Source organism: Podarcis erhardii (genome assembly GCF_964252035.2).
Source record: "Podarcis erhardii genome assembly, chromosome: 17".
In the NCBI taxonomy this organism is placed as follows: domain Eukaryota; kingdom Metazoa; phylum Chordata; class Lepidosauria; order Squamata; family Lacertidae; genus Podarcis; species Podarcis erhardii.
Window position 1 is genome coordinate 3,434,656 of NC_138515.1, and position 27,370 is coordinate 3,462,025.

Below are 27,370 nucleotides of genomic sequence, written 5' to 3' on the forward strand. Positions count from 1 at the left end.
GGAAGGGATGTGGTGGACTCAATGGGGCTGCAGGGATTGGTGTGGTGGCGATGGGATGGGGAGAAAGCCATATTCTTCTGACAAATCATCCTTTCTCCCCTCAGGCTGGTATGCGAACTGGAGCCATCGCTTTTGCCTGACCCTCCGCCCGGGCCTGTGGAGCTGTGCGTAGGCGATTGCAGTGCTGACTACCGGACCCAGTCTGATACTCCCTTCACTTTTGTGGTAATCAGGGTGGGGGTTAGGGCTCAATAGGCATATTTAGCTTATATGATAAGCAATGAAGTACATGGTAGAAGTCTTGCTTGCAAACTGTGGGCGGGTTTATCTGTGGGAAGGGGTGTTTTCTGAGCCCCAGACCCAAAAAGTCTGGTTCTGGAAGGGGTGTCCACGTTAATCAGCTTGAGGGAAGGGGGAGACTGTTCATGAAGTGTATCTTCATTATTGATTTCTACCTGTTTCCTCACGTAGACCCCCAGTTTTCATGGGGTATACCCAGAACGAGGTCCTGCCTCAGGCGGGACGAAAATCAGCCTCCTGGGAACGCATCTGGATGCTGGGAGCAATGTCAGTGTTGTGATCCGGGGAGCACCATGTCAGCTGATAAGGTATTGTTTGGGGTGCCATTCAGGTTTCAGTGGAGTTGGCTGGGAACTCCTGGACAGGCTTACTATTAAATTGGGTTTGGGTGGGGGAAGGAATTGGGTGGAATTCAGCATTGCGCTGAGGTGAATGTCCATTCAGGACAAGCATCGCAGCAGGCGGAACAATCCCCCCATCTCCTTCCCCAAGCTCTGTTCTGGGAGTTGACCTGAAATCCCCTCCAAGCCTTTTTTTTGGGGGGGGCGCAAGTGGAGGAGAGGAGGGGAAAGCTCCGCCGGGCAAGCAGAAGCCCTTGGACTGAAAGGACTCTTTAAGTCAGTGGTTACCAATTGGTAGTCTGCAGACCCCAGAGATCTGTTTCACCCATGCAGGGGTCCCTGGCACCATGGGCAAGAAAGCACCGGACAAGTGGAAATCTGCTTGGCCCCATGCTTTCTAGGCACGGGACAAGCACAAGTCTGGATGATCCCTAGGCCCGTTTATTTTTTGCATAGCAGCTCCTTGTTATGTAGAAGCTATGAACCAAGAGTCAGCATGGTGCAGCAGGCAGAGTATCCGGCCAGAATTGAGGAGGGCCAGGTTCAAATCCCCGCTCAGCCATGAAGCTCCTAGACCCTGTTAACTGCCTTTCAGTTTAATCTACCTCAGAATAGAATAGGGTGGTGGTGCTGGTGGGGAGAATCAGGTGTGCTGCCCTAGAGCAGGATAAAAATGAAATAAGTCCATGGCCTGAGACCTAAGGTGGCCAGGCACAGAGGAGGGAAGCTCTGTGTTTATGTTGGACAGTGCAACGTGGGTGAGGGGAAAGTGGAAGGTGTTGAATGATGGGGTGCGGAGGAAGCATAATTTTTGAGGTTAGATTATTTGTGAGGAGGCTGTGTTTGTTTCTTTAGGGGCAATAACTCTCAGTTTCCCTCTCCCAAGGCGTAGCGCAGGGGAGATTGTCTGCCTGTCTCCCCCCTCAGCCCTAGGCCCAGGCCTCGCTGAGCTCAGCCTTCGCATTGACCGTGCTAACATCAGCACCAACGGCACAGTCTCCTTCCGCTACAGCCCTGACCCGGTTGTCACAGGGATAGAGCCTGCCTGGAGCATTGCCAAGTAAGTGATGAGCCTGTGACAGCTCTAAGCTTCTTTACTAAGCCTCTCTCATTCCCACAGGACGGTGCCCAGGCCCCAAATCGGTAGATGGGAGTAACTGAGGAAATAAGGCTCTCCCCCCAACTTCCCCATGACTGCTGCTTAGTGGGGAGGGCCCTGATGCTTCCCCACCCCCTCATGACTCAGAGAGGAAAATTGGGGGCTGCCCTCCATCCTCCACATTTTAAAAGTTTTACTTTAGACACTTCTGCTTTGTCTCGTTTATTCAATCTGTCTCCCATCTCAGTGTTTCTCAAACTATGGTCCCAGCTGTTGTTGAACTACAACTCCCATCATCCCTAGCTAGCAGGACCAGTGGTCAGAGATGATGGGAGTTGTAGTCCAACTACAGTTGGGGACCCATGTTTGACCAACACAGTCTCATCTTCTAGGCCAGCAATTTGTTTAGATTCCAATAGATAGACAGATATTTAGAGACACGCACACCTTACTCTGTTCCAAGGACAATATTGCTAATACAGGCATTCCCCCCACTAGGGTTGGGTGATACCTGGTTTTCAGCATTGTGATATATCACCAGCTAAACACCACAATTTAGTGATATATCATGATTTTTGAAACTTGGAACTATGTAGGGGGGTGAACTTTGGGTGAAGGAGCAGTCTGTGGAGATCATGCAGGTTGGGGGGGGTGCAGATCGGGTGTGTGGCTGGGCAAAGGAACATGGAGATTGGGTGTGCCAGTGAGCAAAGAAGCATGGACATCAGGCTTGCAGGAAGCAAGTCACACCTGCAGAAGGGAGCAAGGAAGGAAAGAGGCTTGAAGAACACAGGGCAATGTGGTGGGGTGTGTTTTTTTTTTTTACTTCGTGGCATCTGCGAGGGAAGTCAGCGACTCAGCCTCAGTGGCTTCATGAAACCATTCTTTCTCCCAGCTGTTTCCAGGCAAATCCACATCAGACACTCACACAAACTGTGATTCATGATGCATTGCCATGTCAATTGTTTTTAGACAGTTATCGTGATGTGATCTAGAAACCAATATTGGACGATATATCAATATATCGCCCTGCCCTACCCCCTACATACACATGATTGAGTCACACACAACCATGTATATGTGTGGTTGGGAATTAAATAGATAGATTCAAACCAGGAAATGGCAGGAGAGAGCTGGAGAGTCCTCATGGCTCATGAGAAGACCCTCCTAGTAGCCCGAAGAGGACGTCAGTGAGAGCGGAGGAAGCCCCAAAGAGACCAGAGGCACAGTGGGGCTTTGTTTAAGCTGCTCAGCCTCCCTGCCTAATAGCTGACGCAAGGGGTAGCACAGCAGCAGCCACAGCTGCCACTTACCCAGGCATCGTCCAAACTGGTCCCAGGGCTTCAATTCTAGCTGGAGAAAGTTGTGGGGAGAGAGAGCTGGAGAGCAGGAAAAAACAGGTGTTTCAAAGCTTTTTAGAGGGTGCTCCTCACTCATGCAATCTTCACTTACCAGGGGGGCGGCAGAACTTAACCACTACATAAGTGGGGGGACGCCTGTACTAAAAAATTATATTCCTGTACTATAGACCCATCTTCCAAATTAAAAAGCATGGAGAGGTCAACATTTACAGGCAGTGGGGTTAAGCTGAAAAGAGATACTGATTTATTAGTATATATGTATGCATATTTTTAATTTTACGAACTGTATATTTTTTGGGGGGGGTCAAAGGGACCTCAGCCCCTAGGAGTTGACTTCTATGCTCAAGGCTAATGGTAAACACTGGGGAAATCGAGTTTTGGAAAGGGAGGGGGAGCACACATAGGGAGCACACTAGCTTTGATCCTGTGTGAACTTCCCTTGGCTCATTTGCATAGGAAAGCACCTGTGACATTCTGAGTATACCTGGTCTTCTCCATGCAACTGTATCCCTGGTCTCCTTGCCATTGCCGCACCCCTGGTGTGTGCCATTATGAGAATGGGGTCTTACCAAAGTCATGAATTTCCCTTTCTTTGGCAAGGTCTTCTCCTTATCATCTGCACCACCCCAGTGTTTGTGGGCTGAATCCATTTACCTCCCCCTCTGTCTTTTCTTACCCTCACCCTACAGTGGTAGTACCAGTCTCACAGTGAGTGGGACCCACCTGCTGACGATCCAGGAGCCCCGTGTTCGAGCTGCTTATGGGGGAATAGAAACCATCAATGTGAGTCTTCTGTGGAGTGGGCTAAACTGATGCAGACTGAGCGTGCAGCAAAAAAGAGCCAATTGACAGACATAGAGGAGAGAGGGAGGGAGGGAGATGGGATTTGCACCATCAGGTTAGCTACTCTGCTCTAAGAAAAAATATATGTACCACTAACCCATATTGTGTATCAACCAGTACTATCATTTGGCTTAAAACATGTTTGTTGATCTATATAGATCAGTCCTCCATACCCAGGAGTTCAAGAGCAGAATGTCCATGGCACCTGTAGTTCTTAACTTCAAACTTTTGCCAGGTTTTCACTTCCGCTTTTAAGCTGTCCATCTTTTGTGCATTAAATTTGTGTGATTGTAGCTGGCCAGCCGCCAAGTGTGTAAAGCTGTGATTGCATAAGTTGAATGCACACCAGTTGTGAGTTGACTGTATATAAACTCACTGCACATTCTCCCTCCACCATCTGAGAGAAAGTCTGTAGCTTAAGGAACTATTCAGACATATGATCTCCCACTTTCATTCTGGATGGTGAAGTTCAGAAGGAAACTCCATCATGTGATATATATTTTCTTAATCATGTATTTCCACTCCCAAGACTCTGCAAGTAAAAACCATAAAATGTAAACCATAAAATTGTAAGTAAAACCATGAAATGGTTCTTAAACATATCTGTCTCTGTCTTGAATCCAAGATAAAGATTAGGAGGCCCAAAGCATTCTGGGAAGGAGGGAATAGTCCTCCCTTCCAAGCCCTTAAAAGGCAACATATTTTTGGAGAGCTAATTGTGAAAGCCACGAGAATGCATGTCAGAAGTAAGGACTGCTGGTCTTTAAGACAGCAGAGTAGGTATGCACGGCTGGGTCTTGAAGGTCAGAAGCCAAGTGTAGCGGATTATTCTTTGTTCCCCCTCGGTTGTGGGGTGTCTGTTTTTCCTTCCTTGCAGAGTTGCCAGGTGCTGAATGACTCGGTGATGTTGTGCAAGGCCCCTGGCATCATACCTGGGGAGGAGGCCCTGCCCCTTGCAGGTGCTCACCCTGACGAGTTTGGCTTCCTCTTGGACGATGTGGCAGCTGCACGTACCTTGAACCGCTCCGCCTTTACCTACTACCCTGACCCCAGCTTTGAGCCGTTTGGTCCCAGCGGCATCCTGGAGATTAAGCCTGGATCCCATGTAGTCCTCAAGGTACTGAAGCAGATTGTGTCAGGGCTTTTCAAACGTTAATGGTTGAAAACCTCAAGCCAATCAAATGACAGCCTGCTCAAAGCCTACTGAGTAAAAACCATGACAGAATTATTTTGTCCAGCATGATGTGGCTTTTTACCTTTTGGTTAGAGATAAGCATTCCAAAAAAGAAAGGAGTGCCTATTTTATGGTGTTGGCATTCAAATACAGAATTCCATCGGAAAGTGAGAATTTAGTTTTCTTTCATATATGTTTTAAAACTTTTTTCTAGGCCTTATGACAGCCAAAGTAGGTGTGAGTAAGCCTTGTTTGGTGAAATCTGGTTAAGGTGGTCTGAAGAGGATTCCCAATGGTTAAGGAATTTAGTTTTAGATCCTTGCCTTTCTCCATGGCTAAGAGAAATATACAATTTTGCATGTTCTGTGCTGGCTGCAGAGAATGAATGTGCTTTTTGGTGCTATGTTGAATGGACTTTGTGCAGAGTGGGTACCCAATTTGCACTTTGGGAGTCCTGCGCATGGACGCAAGAGACTGTCTTCTCCAAGCCTAGATTCAGGATCCCATGACAGAATGCTCCCATATCTTCTCTCATATGTCTGTGTCTTTCAGGGCAGGAACCTGATCCCAGCAGTATCGGGCAGCGCACGACTCAACTATACAGTACTAATCGGCGGAGAGCCCTGCATCCTGACTGTCTCAGAGACCCAACTGCTGTGTGACTCACCAAGCCAAACCGGGGAACAGCCAGTTACGGTACACCTATCATTGGAAGTCAGGGAGGGAAGGGGGGATGTGGAGCAGATGGGACCAGTCTGCCCATTCCAGGGAGAACTGCCAATGCTATGGACATGCAAGGGGTTGTCCAGTGAGTGATTTGTCCTGGTGATGTGACATAGTAGTATGTATGTGTTAGACTGAGGAATGTCATCCCTGCCCCTCCCCAGCAAGTGCAGGTACACAGCTGGTGGGTGGGCCTGCCCAACCATGTGGACCAACTAAAAGAAAAAAATTGCAGAACAGAGCACCCCATACATCTGGGTTGAAGAGTGTGGGATATACTGGGGTTCTCTCACCAAATAGTACTTACCCCAAACCTGGATTTTGGCATCTAGGAATTCTCCTTTTTTCCCCTTGCCACCAACAAAGAGGTCAACAATGTTTCAAGAACAAGTCCTGATGTCCAAAAAGATATGTCCTAAGTGCATTTGAGGGCTGTTCCCCTGAGCTAAGCTGCTGGACCTCATTGTTTTCAGAGACAGCGCATATCCTGAACAGTAGATGCCAGTTAGTTAAATGTACAAGGGGATGGGAGAGCTGTTGTCTTAATGATGGTGGACTATATTAATAGGCCCTTGGCCTGATGCAGCAGGGGGGCTTCACCTGTGTGACCTGGCTTAATCTCTTGCTCTTCTTTTTGTAGATCCTGGTGGGGGGTCTCTCGTTCTCCCCTGGGACCTTACACATTTACCCTGAGACAGCCCTGCCTTTGCCGGCTCTTGTTGGGTTAGGTGCAGGAGGAAGTCTGCTTCTGGGCGCTATCATCGGGGTGCTGGTGGCCTACAAGCGGAAGACTCGGGACGCTGACCGTACTCTGAAGCGGTTGCAGCTGCAGATGGACAACTTGGAGTCTCGCGTGGCCCTGGAGTGCAAGGAAGGTATTTAGGGGGCTGGGAAATAAAGGGACGTGAATGTAGGGGGCAGCAACATTGACTTTTGGGCCCAAGGTTGGTAGTTGTTGGTACATGTTAATGTAATCTTCAGCATCTCCTCTCTTAGGAAGCGACTGATGCCAATGTAGGTCTTTGGGCGCAAAGGTGCCTTCTCTAGTTGTTATCTGTAGCCTCCAACATGGAGTGCGGAAGTCCAGCTCCCTCTGGGCACTATGTATGCATCAGGGCTGGTTCCCAGGGTATGGAATAGTTCCTTTTGTAGATTGGAAAGATGTGCAGCCATTATGGGCTCCATATTCTTTTCACAGCAAATAGTTTGTGGCAGTCACCAGCTCCTGTAACACTGCGACAAGGCCAGCCCTACCATTCAGGAGAGTGGGATGGCTGCAACAGACAGCTAATTCTGGGTATCATGAAGGGACAGGAAACCAGGAGTTATTGAAGGTATTTCTGATAGTATCTCCACTCGCAAGGAGAGATGCTTGTGGGATTTTCTGTCTCATTTGCCAGAATAACTTGGCCAACTTTAAGCTGGCCATGATTGGGGGTGGGATTTGCTGTTCTGCTTTAGGTAGCAAAATGTAGTTGGTTTATAGGTAGCAAAAGTATTTGGTTGTGGGGTTTATCCCACAACCATCCCTATTTTGTTTCTGTTTTGTGAAATAGTTGAGTGTTGGGAGTTTTTTTGTTAACGTATTAATGCACAGAAGATTTGTTTAGGTTTCAGCCCCTCCTTGGGTGTCTCGAAATTAAATCTCTGGTGTTTCTCTGGGGATGGCTGGGCAAGAAGGACAGAGAAGGTCCGCCTAAACTCTAGGTGACAAAGACATGGGCATAGGCACAAAGTGCCAAGGTACCATCGCCCCCCCCCGCCCCATTTTCCCACTGCTGCACACCATGACTACCTGTCCCAATAGACACACATTCCCTGCTTTAGAAAACAGTTTAGAAGAGTGCAGTCATCTTAGGCGGTAATTTCTGGTGTAAATATATGTCAAGTATGTGTCATTCCTTTGTGTGAAATGTTGAGAGGGTTGTGCTTGATACAGCTTGGTGGGCTCAGAGAAAAGGCACTTGCCATGAATGGTCCTTAATGAGAAATGTGGCAGCTTCTGGAGAAACCTAGGAACCCAAGTGTCTTTAAATTATTTGGCTCCCTTAGGTTTCAAAAGCCTAGGGGTGGGTTTTTTTGTGGGGGGGATTACAATGGAGACGGTGGCCCGTTATGCATGGTCTCCAACACTTTTGACCATCTTCCACCTTCTTCAGCTTTTGCTGAGCTGCAGACAGACATTAACGAGCTGACAAACAACATGGATGGTGTGAAGATCCCTTTCCTGGACTATCGGACCTATGCAAGGCGTGTGCTTTTTCCAGGGGTGGATGAGCACCCAGCGCTGCAGGAGACCAGTGTAAGTTGCAAGGCGGGGGAGAGATAGGGACCTAGCAAAGGTTTTTGCCTTACAGTTGGCAGAAAAGGGAGATCAGAAGCTAGTGTTTCATGATCTCCATCTGACACGAACCAAGTCATGGAGGAACCACCAAGTCCATGGTGGTGGGGTTCTTGCATGTTGAAGTCTTGGCCTTCTAGCTTTTGGGTGCAGGTCAGTCCCCTGCCCCACTTTGGTATTGAGGTACATGTTCTTGAACTACTTGTTTGGCCTCGTTTAGACAAATTAATGGAGGATAGGCTATCAATGGCTACTAACCATAATGTCTATGTTCTGCCTTATCAATCGGAAGCAGGTGTGCCTCTGTAGATGGGTTGCTGGGAATCAGTCACAAGTGGGCAGAGTGCAGTTGCAGTCAGGTCATGCCTCTGGCCTTCCTTATAGGCACATGGTTGGCCATTGTGAGACCAGGACGCTGTACTATGATGAGGCCTTTGGCCTCATCCAGCAAGGGTCTCCTGCCTGTCAGCCCCCAAAGACACCTATCTCATTGCTGTTGGAAACAAGAAACTGGTCTAGGTGGGTCCTTGCTCTGATCTAGCAGCAAAGGATGTTCCTATTCTTTTAATGCTCTTATGCAGAAGAGACAAGGGTCAGTAGTGCAGATGACAACATTCCTCTCTCAGTGGCCATCTTGTGAGCAGCAGCATCTCAAAGACATGTGCAAAGTTTCAGGACCCTCCATGGGAATGTTTTTAATGTGCATGACCATTTTCGAGGTGTCCTGGCTAGCTCAAGGGGTGTGTCTCTCTCGCTTCTCTTGCCCTCCATAGACGCCACCGAGCACAGAGAAAGGCCTCCGCCTCTTCGGGCAGCTGCTGCACACGCGACCCTTCCTGTTGACCTTCATCCACACCCTGGAGGGACAGCGTGGCTTCTCCATGCGGGACCGGGGGGCTGTTGCTTCCCTGACTATGGTGGCTCTGCAGGGCAGGCTGGACTATGCTACTGGTGTGCTGAAGCAGCTGCTGGCAGACCTCATTGAAAAGAACCTGCAGAACCGTGCGCACCCCAAGCTCTTGCTCCGCCGGTGAGAGGCCTTCTTTGCTCCTCACCACCACTTAATGCCATAAGCCTTTAACCCTCACACTGCCACCAAACAAGTGCCATAACACCCTCGATTGCCTCCCCATCTTCTAAATAAGAGATTGCCAGACCCTCTTAAGGCTGGGAACCACGTATCAGCATCGTGTTGCCCCTCTGCAGCACTTCCACACAGAGCTGCTATGGGTCCTCAGCCCCTGCTAGTTATGCCATATGTTCCACCTCTTAACATGCAAAGTCCTCCTTGCTACTTCTGTGCTCCTCCCTGTTGTAATTCTCCCCACCATCCTTCCAGTCTGGTGGACTGAATTGATGCTGTGTGACTCTTCCTTCCCTCCAAATGTGCCTGTAATCCGGGGGGGGGTGTGTGTGTGTAGGGTAGCAGCATCCCATTTGTTGAAGTGAACATTGTTGGGGCAGAGGAAGTAGGGAGGTCAAGTTTCTAGTCCCTGTGACATGGCAAAGGGGTTCCCAGATTTATGCGTATTTCTCTTCGCAGCTGTGTGCGTGTGGGCATTGAGGATTCCCTCCACCTCCCACACGTGGGGAACTCAGCTGTCTGTGCTCTCTCTTTTTCTGTTTTCCCAGGACGGAGTCCGTAGCTGAGAAAATGTTGACAAATTGGTTTACTTTCCTGTTGCACAGGTTCCTCAAGGTGAGTGCATGCAAGAGAAAAAGAGGGGGACAGGCAGGGGGAGAGAGAGAAGTGAGAGAGATGGAACGGGGCCTCTGACATATGAGTCCTAGCCCTTATTCCAGCAGAGAGCAGGAATCTAAAGGGGGCTGAGGGAAACTAGAGGCCAAAGATCCAGAATTTTCTACCCACAGTCTTTGTACTGGGGATAGGGAGCTGGGAATGAGAGTTCTGTGGTTAGGGAAGAAAATGTTTTGCATGCATAAGCTTCCATGTTCAATCCCTAGGATCAGCAGTTTGAAAAATGACCAGGTAGCAGGGGATGATAGCAGCAGTGGCTGGACCATTAGGCCAAGCAAGACACATCCCTACCACCCTCGGTTGGCCCTGCTGCCCTTCCCTCCTTACTTACAACCGGTCAAGGAGCGTGTGGCCCTGCCTGCCGCCTCCCACCTCCTTATTCAGCAGGGAGGAGGAATGGGAGTGAGGAGGAACTCGAATGTGTTGGCTCTGCCTCTCACTGGCTGTGGTTGCGTCTGCCACTGCTCATGCCTCCTGCCGGGCTCTCTGCCTGCCCTCTGGGTGATGGAGAGCACCTTTCTCTGCCAGAGGCCCTGCTGCCAAGGTAGATGGATGATAATCTGACCTGGGATAAGGGAGCTCCCTGTGTTCCTTGCCTATGAACCTCTCTCTTCTTCCCCACCCCCAGGAATGTGCTGGAGAGCCGCTATTTATGCTATTTTGTGCCATCAAGCAGCAGATGGAGAAAGGACCCATAGATTCCATCACAGGCGAGGCTCGCTACTCGCTGAGCGAGGACAAGCTCATTCGCCAGCAAATAGATTACAAGACCTTGGTGAGGATGCTGGTGGCTGTGCTATGCCTCTTCGTACTCTGGGGAGGGAACAGTTTAGTTTGCTCTGTGAAGGGGGGGCGGGTTGCTGTTGCGTAGGCCAGTCTGGCTTGCAGTCTTGGTGGTTTAGATGACTCCAGGCCACCAGATTTGAAGAGATAAGCAGTGGCCTAACATTTTAATAGGGATGTGGGTGGCGCTGTGGGTTAAACCACAGAGCCTAGGGCTCGCCGATCAGAAGGTCAGTGGTTCGAATCCCCATGATGGGGTGAGCTCCCGTTGCTCAGTCCCTGCTCCTGCCAACCTAGCAGAAAGCACGTCAAAGTGCAAGTAGATAAATAGGTAGCACTCCAGCGGGAAGGTAAACAGCGTTTCTGTGCACTGCTCTGGTTCGCCAGAAGTGGCTTAGTCATGCTGGCCACATGACCCAGAAGCTGTACACTGGCTCCCTCAGCCAATAAAGCAAGATGAGCGCCGCAACCCCAGAGTCGGTCACAACTGGACCTAATGGTCAGGGGTCCCCTTTACCTAACATTTTAATGGTAGGAGACATAACTTTATGGGGCTGACCTACTTAAGCCTCAAATGGGGCTGCCTTAAAGGAAAAAGGGAATGGAATGGAAATACCAGAAAGTTCCATAGAACTGGGGAGAGGAACAGGGAAGGGTGAGATTAGCCCAGCTATGTCAAACGCTGCTGTCTGCCTGTGTGGTACATGCTGGACTTTGGCTAAGGTGAGGCACTAGGTTCTGCTTACAGGCAGCTGGGGGTGGGGGCAAAACAGGGGTCCATTCCAATGTTACAGTTCTATGTAGGAATAAAAGTTTGGTTTGTTTGTTTTTTACTTTCGGCTGACCACGAAAAGAATTGGCCTTCCCCTGTTTCCATCCTGGCGTAGATTAGGCAACCTGCTCTTGGACCTCCATGTTAGTTTGGGAATAAAAAGGTTTTCAAAATGTCTCCAAGTTCATACATTGGACTGACCCCAAATACAGTGATGCTGGAACTGCAGTTGCTCACAAATGGTCGTTGGGGATGTGAGGAATGACCAGAGCTGAAAAACTGTCTAGGTATGACCCTGGGTGCATGTAACTAGGGATGCATGAGCCTTGAAACTGTGACGATTGCAACGCTAGCAGGTTTTTTCTCTGCTTCCAGACTCTGTTATGTACCCCCCCTGAGCCCCCTGGGGGCCCTGCCGTGCCTGTCAAGGTATTAAACTGTGACTCAGTGACGCAAGTGAAGGAGAAGCTGCTGGACGCTGTGTACCGTGGGGTGCCCTATTCCCAACGCCCACGTGCTGAAGACATGGAGCTGGGTATGAAGGCAGGAACGTGGGAGAAAGCAGGTGGGGCTGGGAGCCTGGACTGGACACCTTGGTTATTAGCCACTGGGCTTAGGCTAGGGGTGGAGGACCTTGGTTCCAGCAGATGCTCTTCGACTGTAGGTCCCGTTATCCCTAACCACAGGCCATGCTGACTGGGGCTGATGGGAATTTCAGTAACAACAACATCTGGAGGGCCACAGGCTCCCCATCCCTGGCTTAAGTTGTAACAAAAAAATTTTTTGGGGGGGAGCCTGGGAGAGATAATACCAAGCCAGCTCTCTCCTCATTGACCTTCTTTTTCACCCCAGAATGGTGTCAAGGCAGTGGGGGGCGAACCATTCTGCAGGATGAGGATGCCACAAGCAAGATTGAAGGAGACTGGAAACGGCTCAATACACTTGGGCATTATCAGGTAACCGGTTTCCCTTCCACCCAGCTCAGGGCCAGATGAACTACCCTGGATTGCTAATATGCTTACCATAGCCTGGGGGAAATGGGAAAACGTGGTAGAGTTTGGGAGCAAGCAGCTTCCGAGCAGTACAAGGTGTGAGGGCTGTTCTGTATTCCTTAGGAATATTTCCGGCAGGAATCAGGAAATAAATAATGCTTTGCACGCCATAGAAGATTTGAGGAGTGGAATAGAGCAGGGTGGAAGAGGGGGCTGTGCATGTGAGTGTCTTGACCAAGCAAAGAACACTGGATTACCTCAAGAATACAACTCAAGGAGTCATACTCCATACTGTTTGGAAGCTTCAGTGAGTAACTGTATTCTGGGGGATTATCCTAGTTCTCTTCTTGTGTGCTGAGGTAGAAAGAAGCTGATTGTAGCACAATGGCTTAAGACTTCAAGGCAGGAAGATCCCTGTTCAAGTCTCATCTCCATCATGAATTCACTATGTTGGCCACTTAAGCCAAGCCACTGTTCTCTCAGGTTCACAAACACATATGCTTGCACACACTCCCATATAATAATAATATTGGCTTACTTTCCAAGGCTGTTACTAAGATAATGCAGGCAAAGTGCATTGAAAATTGTAGATGTGGTATTATTATTATTATTATTATTATTATTATTATTATTATGTCACTTTTTGTTCTCTTCCCCACCCCCCCTTTTAACCCCACCTTTACCTGTCCCCCCCCCCGCCACCCCTGCCATTCAATGTGCAGGTAGCAGATGGCTCTGCAGTGGCGCTGGTTCCTAGACAGGCATCGGGCTACAATATAGCCAGCTCTTTCACTTTCACCCACTCGCTGAGCCGCTATGGTAAGGAATGACACATCCTGCTCAACACTCCCCATTCCCTCTAATGCTTGGCTGCACTAAGTGACCAATGGCTCCTGCCTTCTCTCTTGGACAAGGTAACACAATGTTGTGCAAAGTTATGCTGTGTTTTTGGGGTGGTGGTGGAGTCAAATTCAGCTCCCCCCCCCCATTGCCACTAAAGTTTGAGAGGATGAAAATGCATCTTCCATCCTTCTGTACACTCTACACAAGAATCTTCAACCTCCTGCCCCGCCCCACCCTCCCCAAATTAATTCTGTTCTCAGGCAATCCATATTTTGGATTCAGTCTATATACGCTAATTTATGCAAATTTACGTACTTCTTCCATTTTTCATAATTTCTCATTGTTAGCCATGGGTTTAGTCACTGCCCTCAACCACTGGAACTCTTATTCAGCCGCACTTGCTCAATATAATTATTATTAAAAATATATAATATAATTATTATTAAAAGCTGATGCTGAATTCTGCACATTGTGCTGCCTGTTTTGTGCTTCCTCTTCATTCCTGCTGAATCACAGCACGTGCACAGGTCCACGAAGCTGGAATTAATGCACACAGGGGTGCTGTGTCCTTGGCCTTGTTCTCAGAGTCCACAGAGCTGGTCACAGCTCTTTCCTGACCTGTTGGCTCTTTTTGCAATGCCATCTGTCAGTGTTTCACCTGGGCAGGATTTTTCTGTTGTCCATCTATGTGACCTGGTTCCCTGCTGTATACAGTGTGAACTGGAGCGTAAGAAGATTTGTCCTTCACAAGTGAAGTGTCCTTTCTTACTGTGTGACACAGCAAGCCCCTGGCCTTTTGTGGCTTGCCCTATTATCACCTAAGCCAGGTGGCCTTTCAAGGAGGGCTATTGCCACGTCCAAACTTCTTATCCCTAAGCTTTCTTCCAGCACCACCCTGGCCTGGCTGTAATTATGTTTGCTATTCCAAGCCTGGAATGCATGTAATTTTACTGCCACTCCCACTCTGTGGCTTTGTGGTTGGAGGGGAACGGGGAGTGGTTCACTTGGCCTATGGAGGCTGGTGGTTTTGGTATTACCAGTGCCTGCTTGGGTGCAGGCACACTTCAAGGCTGAATAAATACAAACCTGTCCTTCAGGTGAGCTTCTGGTGTAGAGCAAAGATTGAAAAGAGGTGCATGGAACCCAGGCTCTTGAGGGTTGGTCTTGAGGGCTGACATGAATAAAGCTCATAAGAGGTTCTTGCTCCTCGTCCCCCCCCCCATATCTTCCACAGAGAGTTTGCTCCGCACCTCTAGCAGTCCAGAGAGCTTGCGCTCACGAGCCCCCATCCTCACTCCGGATCAAGATTCAGGTACCCGTCTCTGGCATTTAGTCAAGAACCACGAGCATCTTGGAGACCCTAAGGAAGGGGAACGAGGGAGCAAGATGGTGTCTGAGATCTACCTCACGAGGCTCCTTGCCACCAAGGTATGCCAGGAAAGGAACTGGATCACTGAAATGGGGGATTGGCTAGTTTTAAAAGCTCCTTACCCCAAACCAGGCAGGCAGAAGATTCTGCACCAATCTGTAAATCAATCCATGGCAGACATTTTCCCTTGAAAACTGCCAGGGATTTTTTTTTTTCTCGCGCTTAACCTAAAAGTGACTTCCTGTTCCTGTTTTTGTTTTAAAAGAACCTCATTGCTGCTTGCCCTCATTGCAGCTCTCACTGATATCCTTTTTAACAATTGAAGAATTATCACCCTATTTTCCTCTGCCTTGTTGGTATTTTCTCTTTGGTAGATGAAACGCACTGAGGTTCTTCTTCCAACCTTTCATTATAGAAACCTACAGATCTCTGTAGTTCTAGTCTTCAACAAAGCTCTGTTGGAGCGGGCCCAGGTTAAGAGTGAGGCGAGAGGGGGCACTTGCTCCAGACAGCAGGTACAGGGGCCCACGAAACAGGATCCAAAACAGCCATCCGGGCACTTGCTTGGCGAGTCCTTGCATTCCAACCATCCATCTCTTCCAATAAGTAAAACCTAGCCAGGAATGCAAGGAGTCACTGAATGTGTGCTTGAGGGGCAGCTGTTCTAGCGGCAGTTGCAGCTTACCCACCACTTCTAGGAGGAGGAGGCTGGCTGTAAAAGGGCTGCCTCCTTGCTCACCCCAGGAAGAGAAAGGTGAAGAGCCCAGTGGCAGTGGGATGACACAAGGAGAGTTGTGTCCCTTTGTCCCTCGCTGGTTGCTCCTTGCTTTCCTCTTCCTGGGGCAGACAAGGAGGGCAGACCTTTCTACAGCAGCCTGCAGAAAACGGCAGTGCAGACTTTTGCCTCCTAGGGCAAATTCTGTAGATCCCACATGGTCTTGGGAGAGACATTTCCCCACAGTCCTCTTCACGTTTCTGTCCTTGTTTAGTTTGGAAAAGGACTGTAGCTTAGTGGCACCGCCTCTGCTTTGCATACAAAAGGTCCCAGGTCCAGTCCCCACTGGCATCTCCACGTCTGCCTGGGAGACCCCTGCCTGAAACCCTGGAGAGCTGCTGCCAGTTAGTGTAAACGATACTGAGCTAGATGGATCCGTAGTCTGACTCTGCACAAGGCAGCTTCCTGTGTTCTAACAGTGGTCAACCCTTCACAGAGGTGGCCTGAACTCATCTCCTGGGGCAGGGCATGCTTTGAACCACAGCCTGTCTGGATTGCAGGGGTGTGATCATTGGTGCCTCTGGCCTGGGCCTCCTGGCAAACTCGCTGCAGCTTCCAGTGTCTGCCAACTGACATCTAAGTACAGCGCAGATACTTTATGGACATGGCGTGTGATGCCACTGTCACCAAAACAGTGACAGCGAGGAAGGAATGCAGAGAATGTGTCATTTGGGGTCTGAATTGTGCGAGATTGTTTGTGTAATGTGATGTGCGTAGGCATGTGATTTTTGTTTGTTTTCTACCATTCTGCTCATTCTATTTAATCATAACAAAATAAAAAAAATTCTTCCAGTAGCACCTTAAAGACCAACTAAGTTAGTTCTAGGTATGAGCTTTCTAACTTAGTTGGTCTTTAAGGTGCTACTGGAAGAAATTTTTTTATTTTGTTTTGACTATGGCAAACCAACACGGCTACCTATCTGTAACTGGATCTATTTAATCATGTTACTTTAATCCAGTATTTGACTGTAATACATTTAGTAGCATTTTGTGGTGCTGCTCTGGTGTAGTGGCTAAGAGTATGATATTGTTGTGATTTAATTTCATTGCTCTGGTTTCCTTTGAAAAGGGAGTGGGGTGTTGATCTTTTTATGGTAATAAGAAACACTAAACCAGGAGATCCTCGGTTCAAATCTTGTCTCCACCATGAATTTATTTAATGGTGTAAGGTAAGTCACTGTCCTCACATCTGCAAAATGGGGATATGTTGTTACAACTTTGGAGTTATTATAGGGATTATTGAGATAAAGTACAAATACAAATACAAATGCCAGTTGTAATTTAATGAACACAATTTATAGAACAAATATAAATATTTGCAGTTCAAAGCATATAATTATCAAAATTTCTAAGTGTGTACAGGTTCCTTTTTAAACTGGCAATCCGTACCCTCTTATTTATCATAAAAACAAACAGTGCCTAAGATTTCCATAAGTTGTACCTATGTTAAAAGATAAGAGAGTCGCTGGCTGCAGGCTCACAATTGAATAGATACAAAAGGAAAAGGAAGGAGGAGGGAAGAGAAAAGCACTGGATCAGCTGCTTCTTCACTGGCCAATGGATGGGGCCAAGTTATCTCCCCTTCGTCATGATGTTTTTCCTGGGAGCCAGAAGGTGCAACCTCCAAGTGACCCTTGTTCCCCTGGCTTGTGTTAGAGGACAGAGGGGGGCTCCCTTCAGCTCTGCAGGTCTGCTTGCATAATTCTTATTTTTAAAAATATTTTCATTCAGATTTTGTTACAGATTACAACAAAAAATATTACTCAGAATGAAGAACAGAAAGAGGCAAATAATAATCTCCCCCTAGCAATGACTGCCTCTCAGCAGTACATCATCTGCTTACATTATAATAATAGTTGCATTGCACAGTCTTTCAAATACAGGCAGCGACCATTTTAGATGCATCTACACAGGGCTGGATTTAGTTTGATGAGGCCCTAAGCTACTGAAGGCAATGGGGCCCTTTATATGTCCAGCTGTCCTTTGTCAACAACAAATTGTCATTTTTTTTGTGTTGAATATATGCTATATGGTAATTTATGGACCTAATAGGTAGCTAAAGCCATTTGCCACTGTTGCTGTATTTAGGTTTTATTTTATTTGTTTTTTTATCTTATATTTTGGAAATGTACATCCAGGTGTTTTTTTCTTCTAATTTTTTGGGGGGGCCCCAAGAGAGTGGGGCCTTAAGCTACAGCTTGTTTAGCTTATACGCAAATCCAGCACTGCATCTACATGGCACGCAATTGATGAGATGTGGGCCTTTTTGGACCCGGAAGAGGGAAGAACGGGGGTCGAGGGGGGGACAGAATGGGGCAGGGCGGGTGGGGCTCGGCACATGGGAGCTGGGAACAGAACCCTGGCACAAAATGGTTGTTGCCTGTATCTCTTAAGGCTTATCCATTCTGCAAATGAGATTGGTGTCAAGCTGCCAATTGAATGGTCCCCTCAGGAGAAGTGGCAACCATTTAAACTTGTGTAAAACTGGCCTACAATGAAGTGTAGATGTGCCCTTATTTGAGACTGTGTCCCAAATCAAGAATACTGTGGCAGAGATGATTTGGAAGGCTACTGCAATAGGAGAGTTTGAGAAAATCAGGGACAGTGCCTGGAGCAGAATAGTTAGGTAAACAAAAGGGACTGGATGTGCTTGTGAATATTATGTATACAAATGCAAGATGGAAGAGTGGTGTTATTTTCCGTGGGAGTGCTCCCCACGATCTCCAAATGTTGGCAGTTGTTTTCTCCATCCATCCCAAAATCTGTTTTCCAGAAATTTTTCTCTTCTGCTTCTTCAGGGCACATTGCAGAAGTTTGTAGACGACCTGTTTGAGACTGTGTTCAGCACAGCACACCGGGCCAGTGCACTCCCCCTGCCCATCAAATACATGTTTGACTTCCTGGATGAGCAGGCAGAGCGAAGGCAGATTGGGGACCCTGACGTGCGACATACCTGGAAAAGTAACTGGTGAGACCTTTGGCTTTGGCCCTTTGGCCACCAGCCAGTACCCTAAAGTAATAAATCTTCTTCTTTGGTGATCACTTGTAGCCGAGTAAGATTGTCTTCCATGAATATGGTCTTAACAGTGAGTCCGTAAGTGGCTGTGGAGCCCCATTCTGGATCTGCACGTCCTTCCACAGTGGGGACATAGGTTTCTGAGCAGGCGTTGATCATGTTGAGGATTTGCCAAGTGTGCCTTCCTCTTAGATCATTTTTCTTTTTCTTCCTGAGTTCCTGCTTCTTCAAAGTCCATGTCAGAGCCTATTCTCCAGTTGGAGCCCTCGCTGGCCAGTGTTTCCCACTTGTCGGTAATGGTAGGGAGCCGGTAGCAGCCGGTGTGCCTATCCTGGCTGTGGGTAACTGACAGCTAGCATATCACATTTAAGCAGATGGGGAAAGATTTTTTAGCCCTAAGGAATCTTTGCACAGCTACTACCGGATTGGCTTTGTGTATTTTTCTTCTCCTCACCTTGGTTTTTTCCCCTCCAGATGCTGTGCTTGGGACTTGGGGCTCCTTGCCTTTGGGCTCTGCTCTCAGCCAGCCTTCAGCCATTCATTTTTCCAGGCTCTGTCCTACCCTACCTTGATTGAACAAATCTTCTTTAGGAAGAAATTTTCGCCCCAAGGAATCCAGTGCTCATGACCCCTAAGTGTTTGATGCCAGCCAACTCTTCCCCACCTCCCATGACCCCAAGGACTTTGCTAATCCTCCATTCCTCTACTTCAGGGATTGTCAGGGACTGGCAGGACTCTGATGAGTGTGCGCCAAGGGAACGGGGGCTGGAGTGGGGCTCAGTGGTTTCTGGAGACCTGTACCAGCCAGGAGGCAAGAATCAGAGGTAGGGGAAGCTTCAGAGCTGGAGGAAGAGGCAGGCCAGGCAAGTGAAGGGCGGGTGCTTTCCCACCCTCTCCTGCACCACCATCTCCTAGAACCAGAAGATAATTTAAGCAGCAGAGGAAGTTTCCATGCAGACGTAGTCTCCAGCCACATTTGTGCAGCCTGTCAGGGGAAGGTACATAAATGGGTGGAGGGGGAATGGTCCCCCATTGCTGCAACGGCTCCCTGGAGCACGGACCTGGGAAAAGCTGCCTAGATGCTAAATTGGTGTGCCTATTTATTCTACAGAGCTGTAGAAATGACTCTGTTACCATTGACAACAAAGAGTTAACTCTCTGGCATGTGCATTCCTTTGGCTGGGGAGCACCCTTGACCGGGCAAACAAGGAAGTGCTGTCTACAGGAAACGGGCTGAGTTCCATGGAGAATCATGGTTACGAATCCTTTAAAGGGGCAGTATCCAGTTCACTTGCTCCATTTGCACAAGAATAACAGAGGAGCGCCCCTGTACCCTACAGTCTCCCAAAACCACTCCAGAGGTTTGAGGAAATCCCTAGACCAATTTGGATCTAGTGGTGAATGTTCTGTTGTGCAAGCAGAAATCCTTTCACTGACATGAGCTTTCACGTAGCACTACTCAGGATACAACCCATTGGCTTTGATCTCTGTGTTTTCCCAGCGTATCAAAACAAACAAATGAAAAACCCTCAACAAAACATGAGTATTGAGCTTCAACCTCTGTAATTTCCTCACCACCACTGCCCTATCCCTATCTAACCCTTTGCCTCTCATGTGTGTCTTTTGAAGCTTCATCTTTCTTCCTTTCTTCCACTGCAGCCTGCCCTTGAGGTTTTGGGTGAACGTCATCAAGAACCCACAATTTGTTTTTGATATCCACAAAAGCAGCATTACAGATGCTTGCCTCTCTGTGGTGGCCCAGACCTTCATGGACTCGTGCTCCACCTCTGAGCACCGCCTGGGCAAGGATTCCCCTTCAACAAAGCTGCTCTATGCCAAGGACATCCCTGTCTACAAAGGCTGGGTGGAAAGGTGAGCTACAGAGAGGGGTCATGTCAAGTTGTGTTGCCTCTACAACTGGCAGAGGTGGGATTGACCTTAGCACATCATCCCACGGCATTATAATGTTGGTAGCTCTTTACTGTACGAGGATAACAAGATCCTGCCTGAAACTTGGTTCCTTGAATGAGGGCCATCCTCAAACAGGTTGGGAAAAGGAATGCTGTGGCTTTCCACGAGTTCAGGACAGTCAAGAAGGGCAGGAGTCTTTGAGGATGGGGAGACTTTGTTACTTTGGCCTCTCTTAGCATCTTTGGAAAGGAGGAGTCACCACTGCTGCTGTTCCACACACAGAAGCGGCATGCTGGATGGGGCAGAGCTGCTGTGCTGGCTTCCTGAAGGTGGATGGCTGTTGCTTACCAGTGAGGGAGAGAGGTGGGGAGGGCAGTGCAAAAGCACTGGCAGAATCAATTCAGCCCTCCTACCAGTGTGTTTGCACCAGACTGATTTCCACACTGCCTCCCTCAGTAAACAACAGTGGTCTGCAATGAAGCTAGTGTAGTGAGTCTGCTGCTTCTGTCTCTAAACTGACCTCCCTAATCTTTTGCGTGTCTCCTTAAAGCACCAGCTGATTCATCTTGACTGGCAAAGGAGGGTGCTCCTGGAGGAAGCAAGGACCTGCTCATCTAAGGCAGGTGCAGGCAACCTCTAGATCAGGGGTAGGCAACCTAAGGCCCGGAGGCCGGATGCGGCCCAATCGCCATCTAAATCTGGCCCACAGACGGTCTGGGAATCAGTGTGTTTTTACATGAGTAGAATGTGTGCTTTTATTTAAAATGCATCTCTGGGTTATTTGTGGGGCATAGGAATTCATTCATATTTTCCCCCAAAATATAGTCTGGCCCACCACATGGTCTGAGGGTCAGTGGACCGGTCCACGACTGAAAAAGGTTGCTGACCCCTGCTCTAGACTGAGTCTTGGCCCGCAAGCACATTTCCCCCAAATCATTTCACCAGGATGTGTTTCTAATCACCTGCTAGCAAATCCTTTTAGCTGGAGGTGCCTGGAATTAAACCTGTGCCCTTCTGTGTGAAAAGCACATACGCTCTGCTGCAGAGCTACGGCTTCTCCCAAGCCAGAGTTTGACCTCCACACATGGGTTCCTTCAGTGTTGAAGTGAACACAGCTCACACTTTGAAGGTTATCTGTTGCACCATATAAGCCATGATAAAACGGGGGTTATGTAGTTGTCAATGCCTCCACGCAGTCAGTATTCGGCCTAAGACGTTCAAATACGTACCAAAACTTTTAAGTTTGCACAGTTAAAGTGGATCAAAGGGATCAGTCATCCTGGTGCAACAAATACAATTCTAACAAAAAATCCAAACATTTTTGCTATTTGGAAAGTGGCTGGGCAATGCAAATATTCAAGAAAGAACAAATTCTCAATAATCACCAGTTGTAGCCTAATCACCATGTAAGCTTTGTGCAAGCAAATCAGGATAAATGCTCAGTAAATATCCCCCTTGGCTCCTATAGAAGGAAAAGTGGGATATAAAACTAATTAATTAATTAGGTCATCTGGAGGAGCCATATGGCTCTGTATTCAACATGGCAAAATCTGGAGCCTTCATTTATAGCTTCCATTCATAGAAGGGACTGCAATGCAATAAACATGCACATTTATTCACTTTGGTTTGTGTGGAAACCTTCTGCTGACGTGGGAGTGTTGATCAATCTTCTCTCCAAGGAATCCAAAAGCTATGCATATGTTTACCAGGTACTATCGGGATATCACCAAGATGGCTTCCATCAGTGACCAAGACATGGATGCCTATCTAGTGGAGCAATCACGGCAGCACGCAGGCGAATTTAACACACTGGGTGCGCTGGGGGAGCTCTACAGCTACGTGGGGAGGTACCGTGATGAGGTGAGGCTCCACCCCAACTCTTTCCTTCCTATTTGGTTTTTTTCCCTCTCTCTCTCTCTCACACACCACAAGTTTCTCACATTGTTTTCAACCTGTTATTCAGCTATGCTATAAATCTGATGAGGATAGAGCCTAATTTTGACCCTACTGCAGATCCTCTGTAATTAAATGGCTCATGGGGAGGAATTTAAGGTACCATAATAAGTTAAGGCACCACCATCTACTGCCTCATTGGTTATCCTGTACCCTTCTGTTTAGCCCTTGACACTCTCCTAAGAACACCCTACATCTCAATAGCCAAGGGGTAGTGTATGAGACGGCTAGGGAACCTGTACATTTTCCAGATGTAGGTGGACTCCAGGTCCCATCAGACCCAGTCAGCATGGCCAGTGGTTCCAGAAGACTGGAATCCAACAACATCTGGAGAGGCCATGGGTTTCCCACACCTGGCTTAGGACTTCAGAGAAGGTAGAATGACAAATGGAGACCTCTGCTCCATGCTTATCCCTCTCACCTACACATTCCCCCCATTTGGAGCTTTCACGCCATAAATCTGTCCCTTACCTAGCATACTGGAGAAAACAGGGATCCCCTGCTCCTGCCGAGAACTAAAGGTATTTTGAGAGGGACTGCTGCTTGTGTGTCTATATGCACACTCCTTGGACTCTCACCTTCAATAAGAAAGTGTTGTCCACTCTTCTGGCCTTTTATTTCAGGAACCAGAAGTGGCAGTGGGCAGGGCAAAAGAACCGCGCCTCTCTGAAAGTGCATTATGACACTCTTTAAAACATGGGTCACCAACCTTTTTGAGCCACTGAGCACATTTGGAATTCCAAGCTGCTGTTGGGGGTGGCACAACAAAACATGGCAGCCTAGGAAAAATAAAGAACCACAAAATAGCATGGGCATGCCCTCCCATCAGTGGGGAAAGGTTGGTCACCTCTGCACTCACTCATAGAGAGAAGTTCTTCCCCCCTCTCCTCTGTTTGGAGTGGATGGGCGGGTGTTCAAGCCTGGCATCCCACAAAATGTGTCCATGTTAAAGGGGACACATTCCAAGGTGAGAGATTGAGCAAATGCTCACAGGAACTGAGCAGGAAGTGCAAACACTCTGGTGCATTGCAATGTTTTGGTGGATATTTACCAGCCCTACCTAGAGGTGGCAAGGACCGAACCTCAGACCTTCTGCATGCAAGCCAGATGCTCTAGCCGTAGCCCTTCCCATGGGATCGCCGTCAGCAAGCTCCGATTTAAAACTACTGCCTGACTCCAGGTGACGGGACAGACCCCATAAGCCTTTCTCTTTGTCTCCTGCCCCTTTCCCAGTTTTACCAGGTACTTCTCCATCCTAGGGCCCATCTCTTATTCCCGTTTTGCTCCTGGAAGTTTGGGTCTTAGTCCCTCCTGACCTTTTTTTTCCACCTTTCTCTTTCCTTCCCTTTATTCCGGACCCTCGTGTTTTCCCAACCCATGGCCTGTCCACCCATCAGATCCTGACAGCGCTGGAACGTGATGCCGCCTGCCGAAAACACAAATTGAGGCTGAAGCTTGAACAAGTCATCACTCTCGTTTCTGGAAATAGCTGAGAGTGATGGGGGGGGAGGGAGAGTGGGCGGGGGGGGGGGCACGCATCCAGGATAGATGTATCAGAAAAAAGGACTCTACCTCCAGCCTTGACTTGTGGCCCCCCAAGGGTGACAGACTTGACATTTTTAACCTCCCTGTCGACAAGAGACGTGTGACCTCTTGCCCTGTAAGGCTGAAATCCTGGGGTTTCAGAAAGAGGCTGTGTTGCCCACCCCTCCCTACCTTCAGCCCGGAAGCAATAACCAGCACCCTTTCCTCAGCATCTAAATTGGGAGGAGCAACTCAGAGTGAACAATAAGGTTGGGGTGCAGCCAGATAATGCCCCTTTCAAGCTGGCAGCTAAATGGAGACCCCTCACCCCAAATGTTTGTGGACCCTCCCCTTAATCATCCAGACCATTCCCTAGTCCCCCACTCCTTGTTGGTAGCTGGTGGAATTTGCCCTTGTTCTGTTTTTTTTTTTTTTTTTTTTTGGTAACCATGGCAATCAGATATTTTTAATCCTTACCTGATAAACCCCCCACCCTCTCACCCCCACCCCACCTGTTGTGCCCTCTCCGGGTGCAGTGCCTTACTCATTAATTTATTATTGCATCTCGTTAAGATTATTGGCTGTAAATGATTCCATTCCCTGGGTGTAGAGATTTCAGTGTAAAAAGTCCTCCATTCCTCCCTGCCCCATCCGCATCCTTCGAGTCTGTGTAAATATTTGCACTGCAGCCTGGAGGGAATCGGTCCCCCACTCCTCCCCCAAAATAAAAGAAAACTACACTTTTAAATCCCCCACTGGGGTTAAGGAGCTGGGGTGGGGGAAATGTCCCTGCAGCTGCATGGGCTTTTTATTGGTTCATTTTATAATTAATTTTTCTTTTGCTAAATAAAAGCGTGGAAAAATGTTCCTCTTGTTGTCATGTGGGGATCGGCAAGGTGGGGGGTGTCCCAAGAGAAGAATCCTGGGTAAGTGGGCAAACACTTGCATTTCACTTTGATACAAGGATAGTTTGGTCTTTGCAGCACCCATATGGCAATCCTCTGTCCATCTGTCTACAGAACCAATCCCTCTGATCAATATTTGTTTCTCTTTTGAATTGCACCCCAAGCTCAGGCTAATGCTGGCTCTTTTTTTCACATGGAATAAATTGTGTGTGTTGCTGTTGTATTTTAACAGTCAGGTTGTTGGTATTCCAGCAGATATATCAGCCCACATCATATTTTTTAGTTTCTTTCAGGAGCAGCACCTTTTACCCAGCAGTCTTGTTTGCTGTTGAAAAACACTTCAGTACATGCCGCAAACGTATGTGCACATCCTTAAATACCTGTGTGCGTGATTTTGTTGTACAATTGGGATTCTTGGGCATGTGTACATGGTTCTTGGGAAGGCAAATGTGATATCCACACATACATTTGCTGCAAGAAAAGTACCTTGCCCCTTGACAAATTAAGACAAATGTAGAATCATAGATAGCAGAAGGCCATTTTTTTCAGTCAACCAAAAGTTTAAAAACTCTTTTACTCCTCCATAGAATTGTAGAGTTGGAAGGGATACCAAGGGTCATCTAGTCTAGCCCCCTGTCCCTGTTCTCCCCCAATCCCAGCTGACTATAAGCAGCAACTAGTGCCCTACCTTAGTCAAAGTTCAGCATGCACCACACAAGCAGACAGCAGTCCTCGCCATAGCTAGGCTAATCTCACTTGTTCCTCTCCCCAGTTCTATGGAACTTGGTGCAACTTCTATTCCATTCCCTGCTTCCATTAAAGGCCAGCCCCATAAGATTAGGTCTCCAGTTGTAAAAATGTTAGGCTGCTGCTTCTCTCTTCAAATCTGGCGGCCTGGAGTCTTCTAAACCTGCTGATTCACCAGCAGTCCTGAAAATATCAAGTATGGAAGCAGCCCAAGATTTTCTAGCATCAGTATATTGCGGTCTTGGTTGCACACATTGGTGTTCTCGCCTTGTGGTCCCTTTCCACTCTGAGCAGATGCTCAGAACTCTTCCTATGCCCATTCAGTTTCTACATTGTGGAAACGCTTTAGTTTTACTGGGGCCACTTCTGGACTAGTTTGTTGTATACTAATAACCCTTTGTTTTCAATTGTCTGGGCATAAACATCTCATTGAGCCAACGTGTTGGACATACCTCCATGCCATTTGACCAAATGCTACTCATCCTGCATGCACCTGCTCCTTGTACTGTGGCCAGGTCTCCTTAAATTCATCTAGGAGGAGGATTGGGTGCCCAAACCAAAGAGCATTCTTATATGAACCTGATGGCTAGTGAGGAGAGAATGCAGTGGCAACAGAGCAAGGTTTGGCAAAAACAGCTGCTACTAGCTATAGTTCGCCTTAGCTGGAGCACCACATAAGTACAACAGCCCACACTTTATTTCTTCTTCACCCAAGGTTGGGGATTTCACTGTGCATCCCAGCATTGAAGATCCAAAGATCTGGGGCAGCTATAAAGTTGTAGCTTCTGTGACAAAAATGCAGAACAAAGCTATGGGCTTGTTTTTATAAATGAAGTGCTGGACAAAGGGGGTTGCCTTCCCATACATCCCACACATTAATGACCAGACAAGCAGATGTTCCATTTTTTACATACAGCTCTCTAGAAATATTCTGGATTCTGGGGCAAAACCCAGCCGCACTCTGCCCCAAGAAATGGCTGAAGGGGGAGAGAAACGTCACTGCTGCTTATGTGTCTATCGTGCCCTCCCTGCCTGTCGGCTAGCAATTTCACTTGCACAAGAAGCTTATTCTGCAACACCCACCCCCTCTGCTTCCATATTTGCAATTATGCAGATTAAAATCTCCACTTTATTCCAGCTTTTATACATAGAAAACTCTAGCTGGGAAAGGGTAAACCAGGTCTTCCACTCTTCTCTGAGCGTTTTGACTTTGGGCTCGTCCACGCTTCCTCTTGTGCCATGCCTAGAAAACATGGGTATCTGAGCGGTTTTCCCCTTGATCTGTTCCTTTCCAAGGGAAAACCTCCTCTTTAGCATGTAGTCTGAAACAAATCGTAATCTGGAGGAAACCTGACTATGCACTAAACAGCAGTCCCCCCTCCCCTGGGGAAAGCAGCGGGGCAAGAGGAAGAGTGGATAAGCCCTGTGTGCCTAGGTGTGGGTTAAACTGCATAGAAGAGGAGCAACTGACCTGTATTAAGCTGGAGTGCTCATTTTTTTTAAGGTGCTCATTTCGAGGTAGGTTTGGTCCCCTGGAGTTGTGAGCAGTCGGCATCCTCCTTCCTCTTAGGGAGGGAGGGGGCCTTTTGGAGTTCATTTTGTGGCCTTGAGATTTCCCCCACCCTTCAGACTCTGGTGTTTAGGAAAGGACCCAGGGGCTGGAGCGAAGAATGCATTGTGGGCTCCCCAGGCATTTGTGGCTGTCTGATGGTGGGGAGAGGACCGTGTGTGTCTTGTGTGCCTGTGTGTGTGTTTTGATGTGGGAGTGAGGCAAACCAGCAGCGCCTGGGAGGGGAGGCAGCAGTAAGATAAAAGGAAAGTTTTGGTGGCAGCTTTATG

General features: G+C 48.0%; 1 protein-coding gene across 4 annotated transcripts in view; it reads left to right on the forward strand.

Annotated features, from left to right (window-relative positions):
* Positions 1-24,744, forward strand: part of PLXNA3 (plexin A3) — a 70,395-nt gene extending 45,651 nt beyond the window's left edge. For 3 of the 4 annotated variants that reach the window (XM_081845828.1, XM_081845829.1, XM_081845827.1), the window contains exons 14-32: positions 105-225; positions 472-608; positions 1,528-1,701; positions 3,791-3,884; positions 4,822-5,061; positions 5,671-5,814; positions 6,482-6,716; positions 8,001-8,143; positions 8,956-9,212; positions 9,815-9,881; positions 10,570-10,716; positions 11,872-12,061; positions 12,349-12,452; positions 13,211-13,307; positions 14,566-14,759; positions 18,274-18,443; positions 20,151-20,363; positions 22,112-22,262; positions 23,753-24,744. In XM_081845828.1, the coding sequence (XP_081701954.1) occupies positions 105-225; positions 472-608; positions 1,528-1,701; positions 3,791-3,884; positions 4,822-5,061; positions 5,671-5,814; positions 6,482-6,716; positions 8,001-8,143; positions 8,956-9,212; positions 9,815-9,881; positions 10,570-10,716; positions 11,872-12,061; positions 12,349-12,452; positions 13,211-13,307; positions 14,566-14,759; positions 18,274-18,443; positions 20,151-20,363; positions 22,112-22,262; positions 23,753-23,848 (2,974 nt within the window). In that variant the 3' untranslated portion in view covers positions 23,849-24,744. The remainder of the gene's footprint in view (positions 1-104; positions 226-471; positions 609-1,527; positions 1,702-3,790; positions 3,885-4,821; positions 5,062-5,670; positions 5,815-6,481; positions 6,717-8,000; positions 8,144-8,955; positions 9,213-9,814; positions 9,882-10,569; positions 10,717-11,871; positions 12,062-12,348; positions 12,453-13,210; positions 13,308-14,565; positions 14,760-18,273; positions 18,444-20,150; positions 20,364-22,111; positions 22,263-23,752) is intronic. The other variant, XM_081845830.1, reaches the window with a different exon arrangement.
* Positions 24,745-27,370: the final 2,626 nt, after the last annotated feature.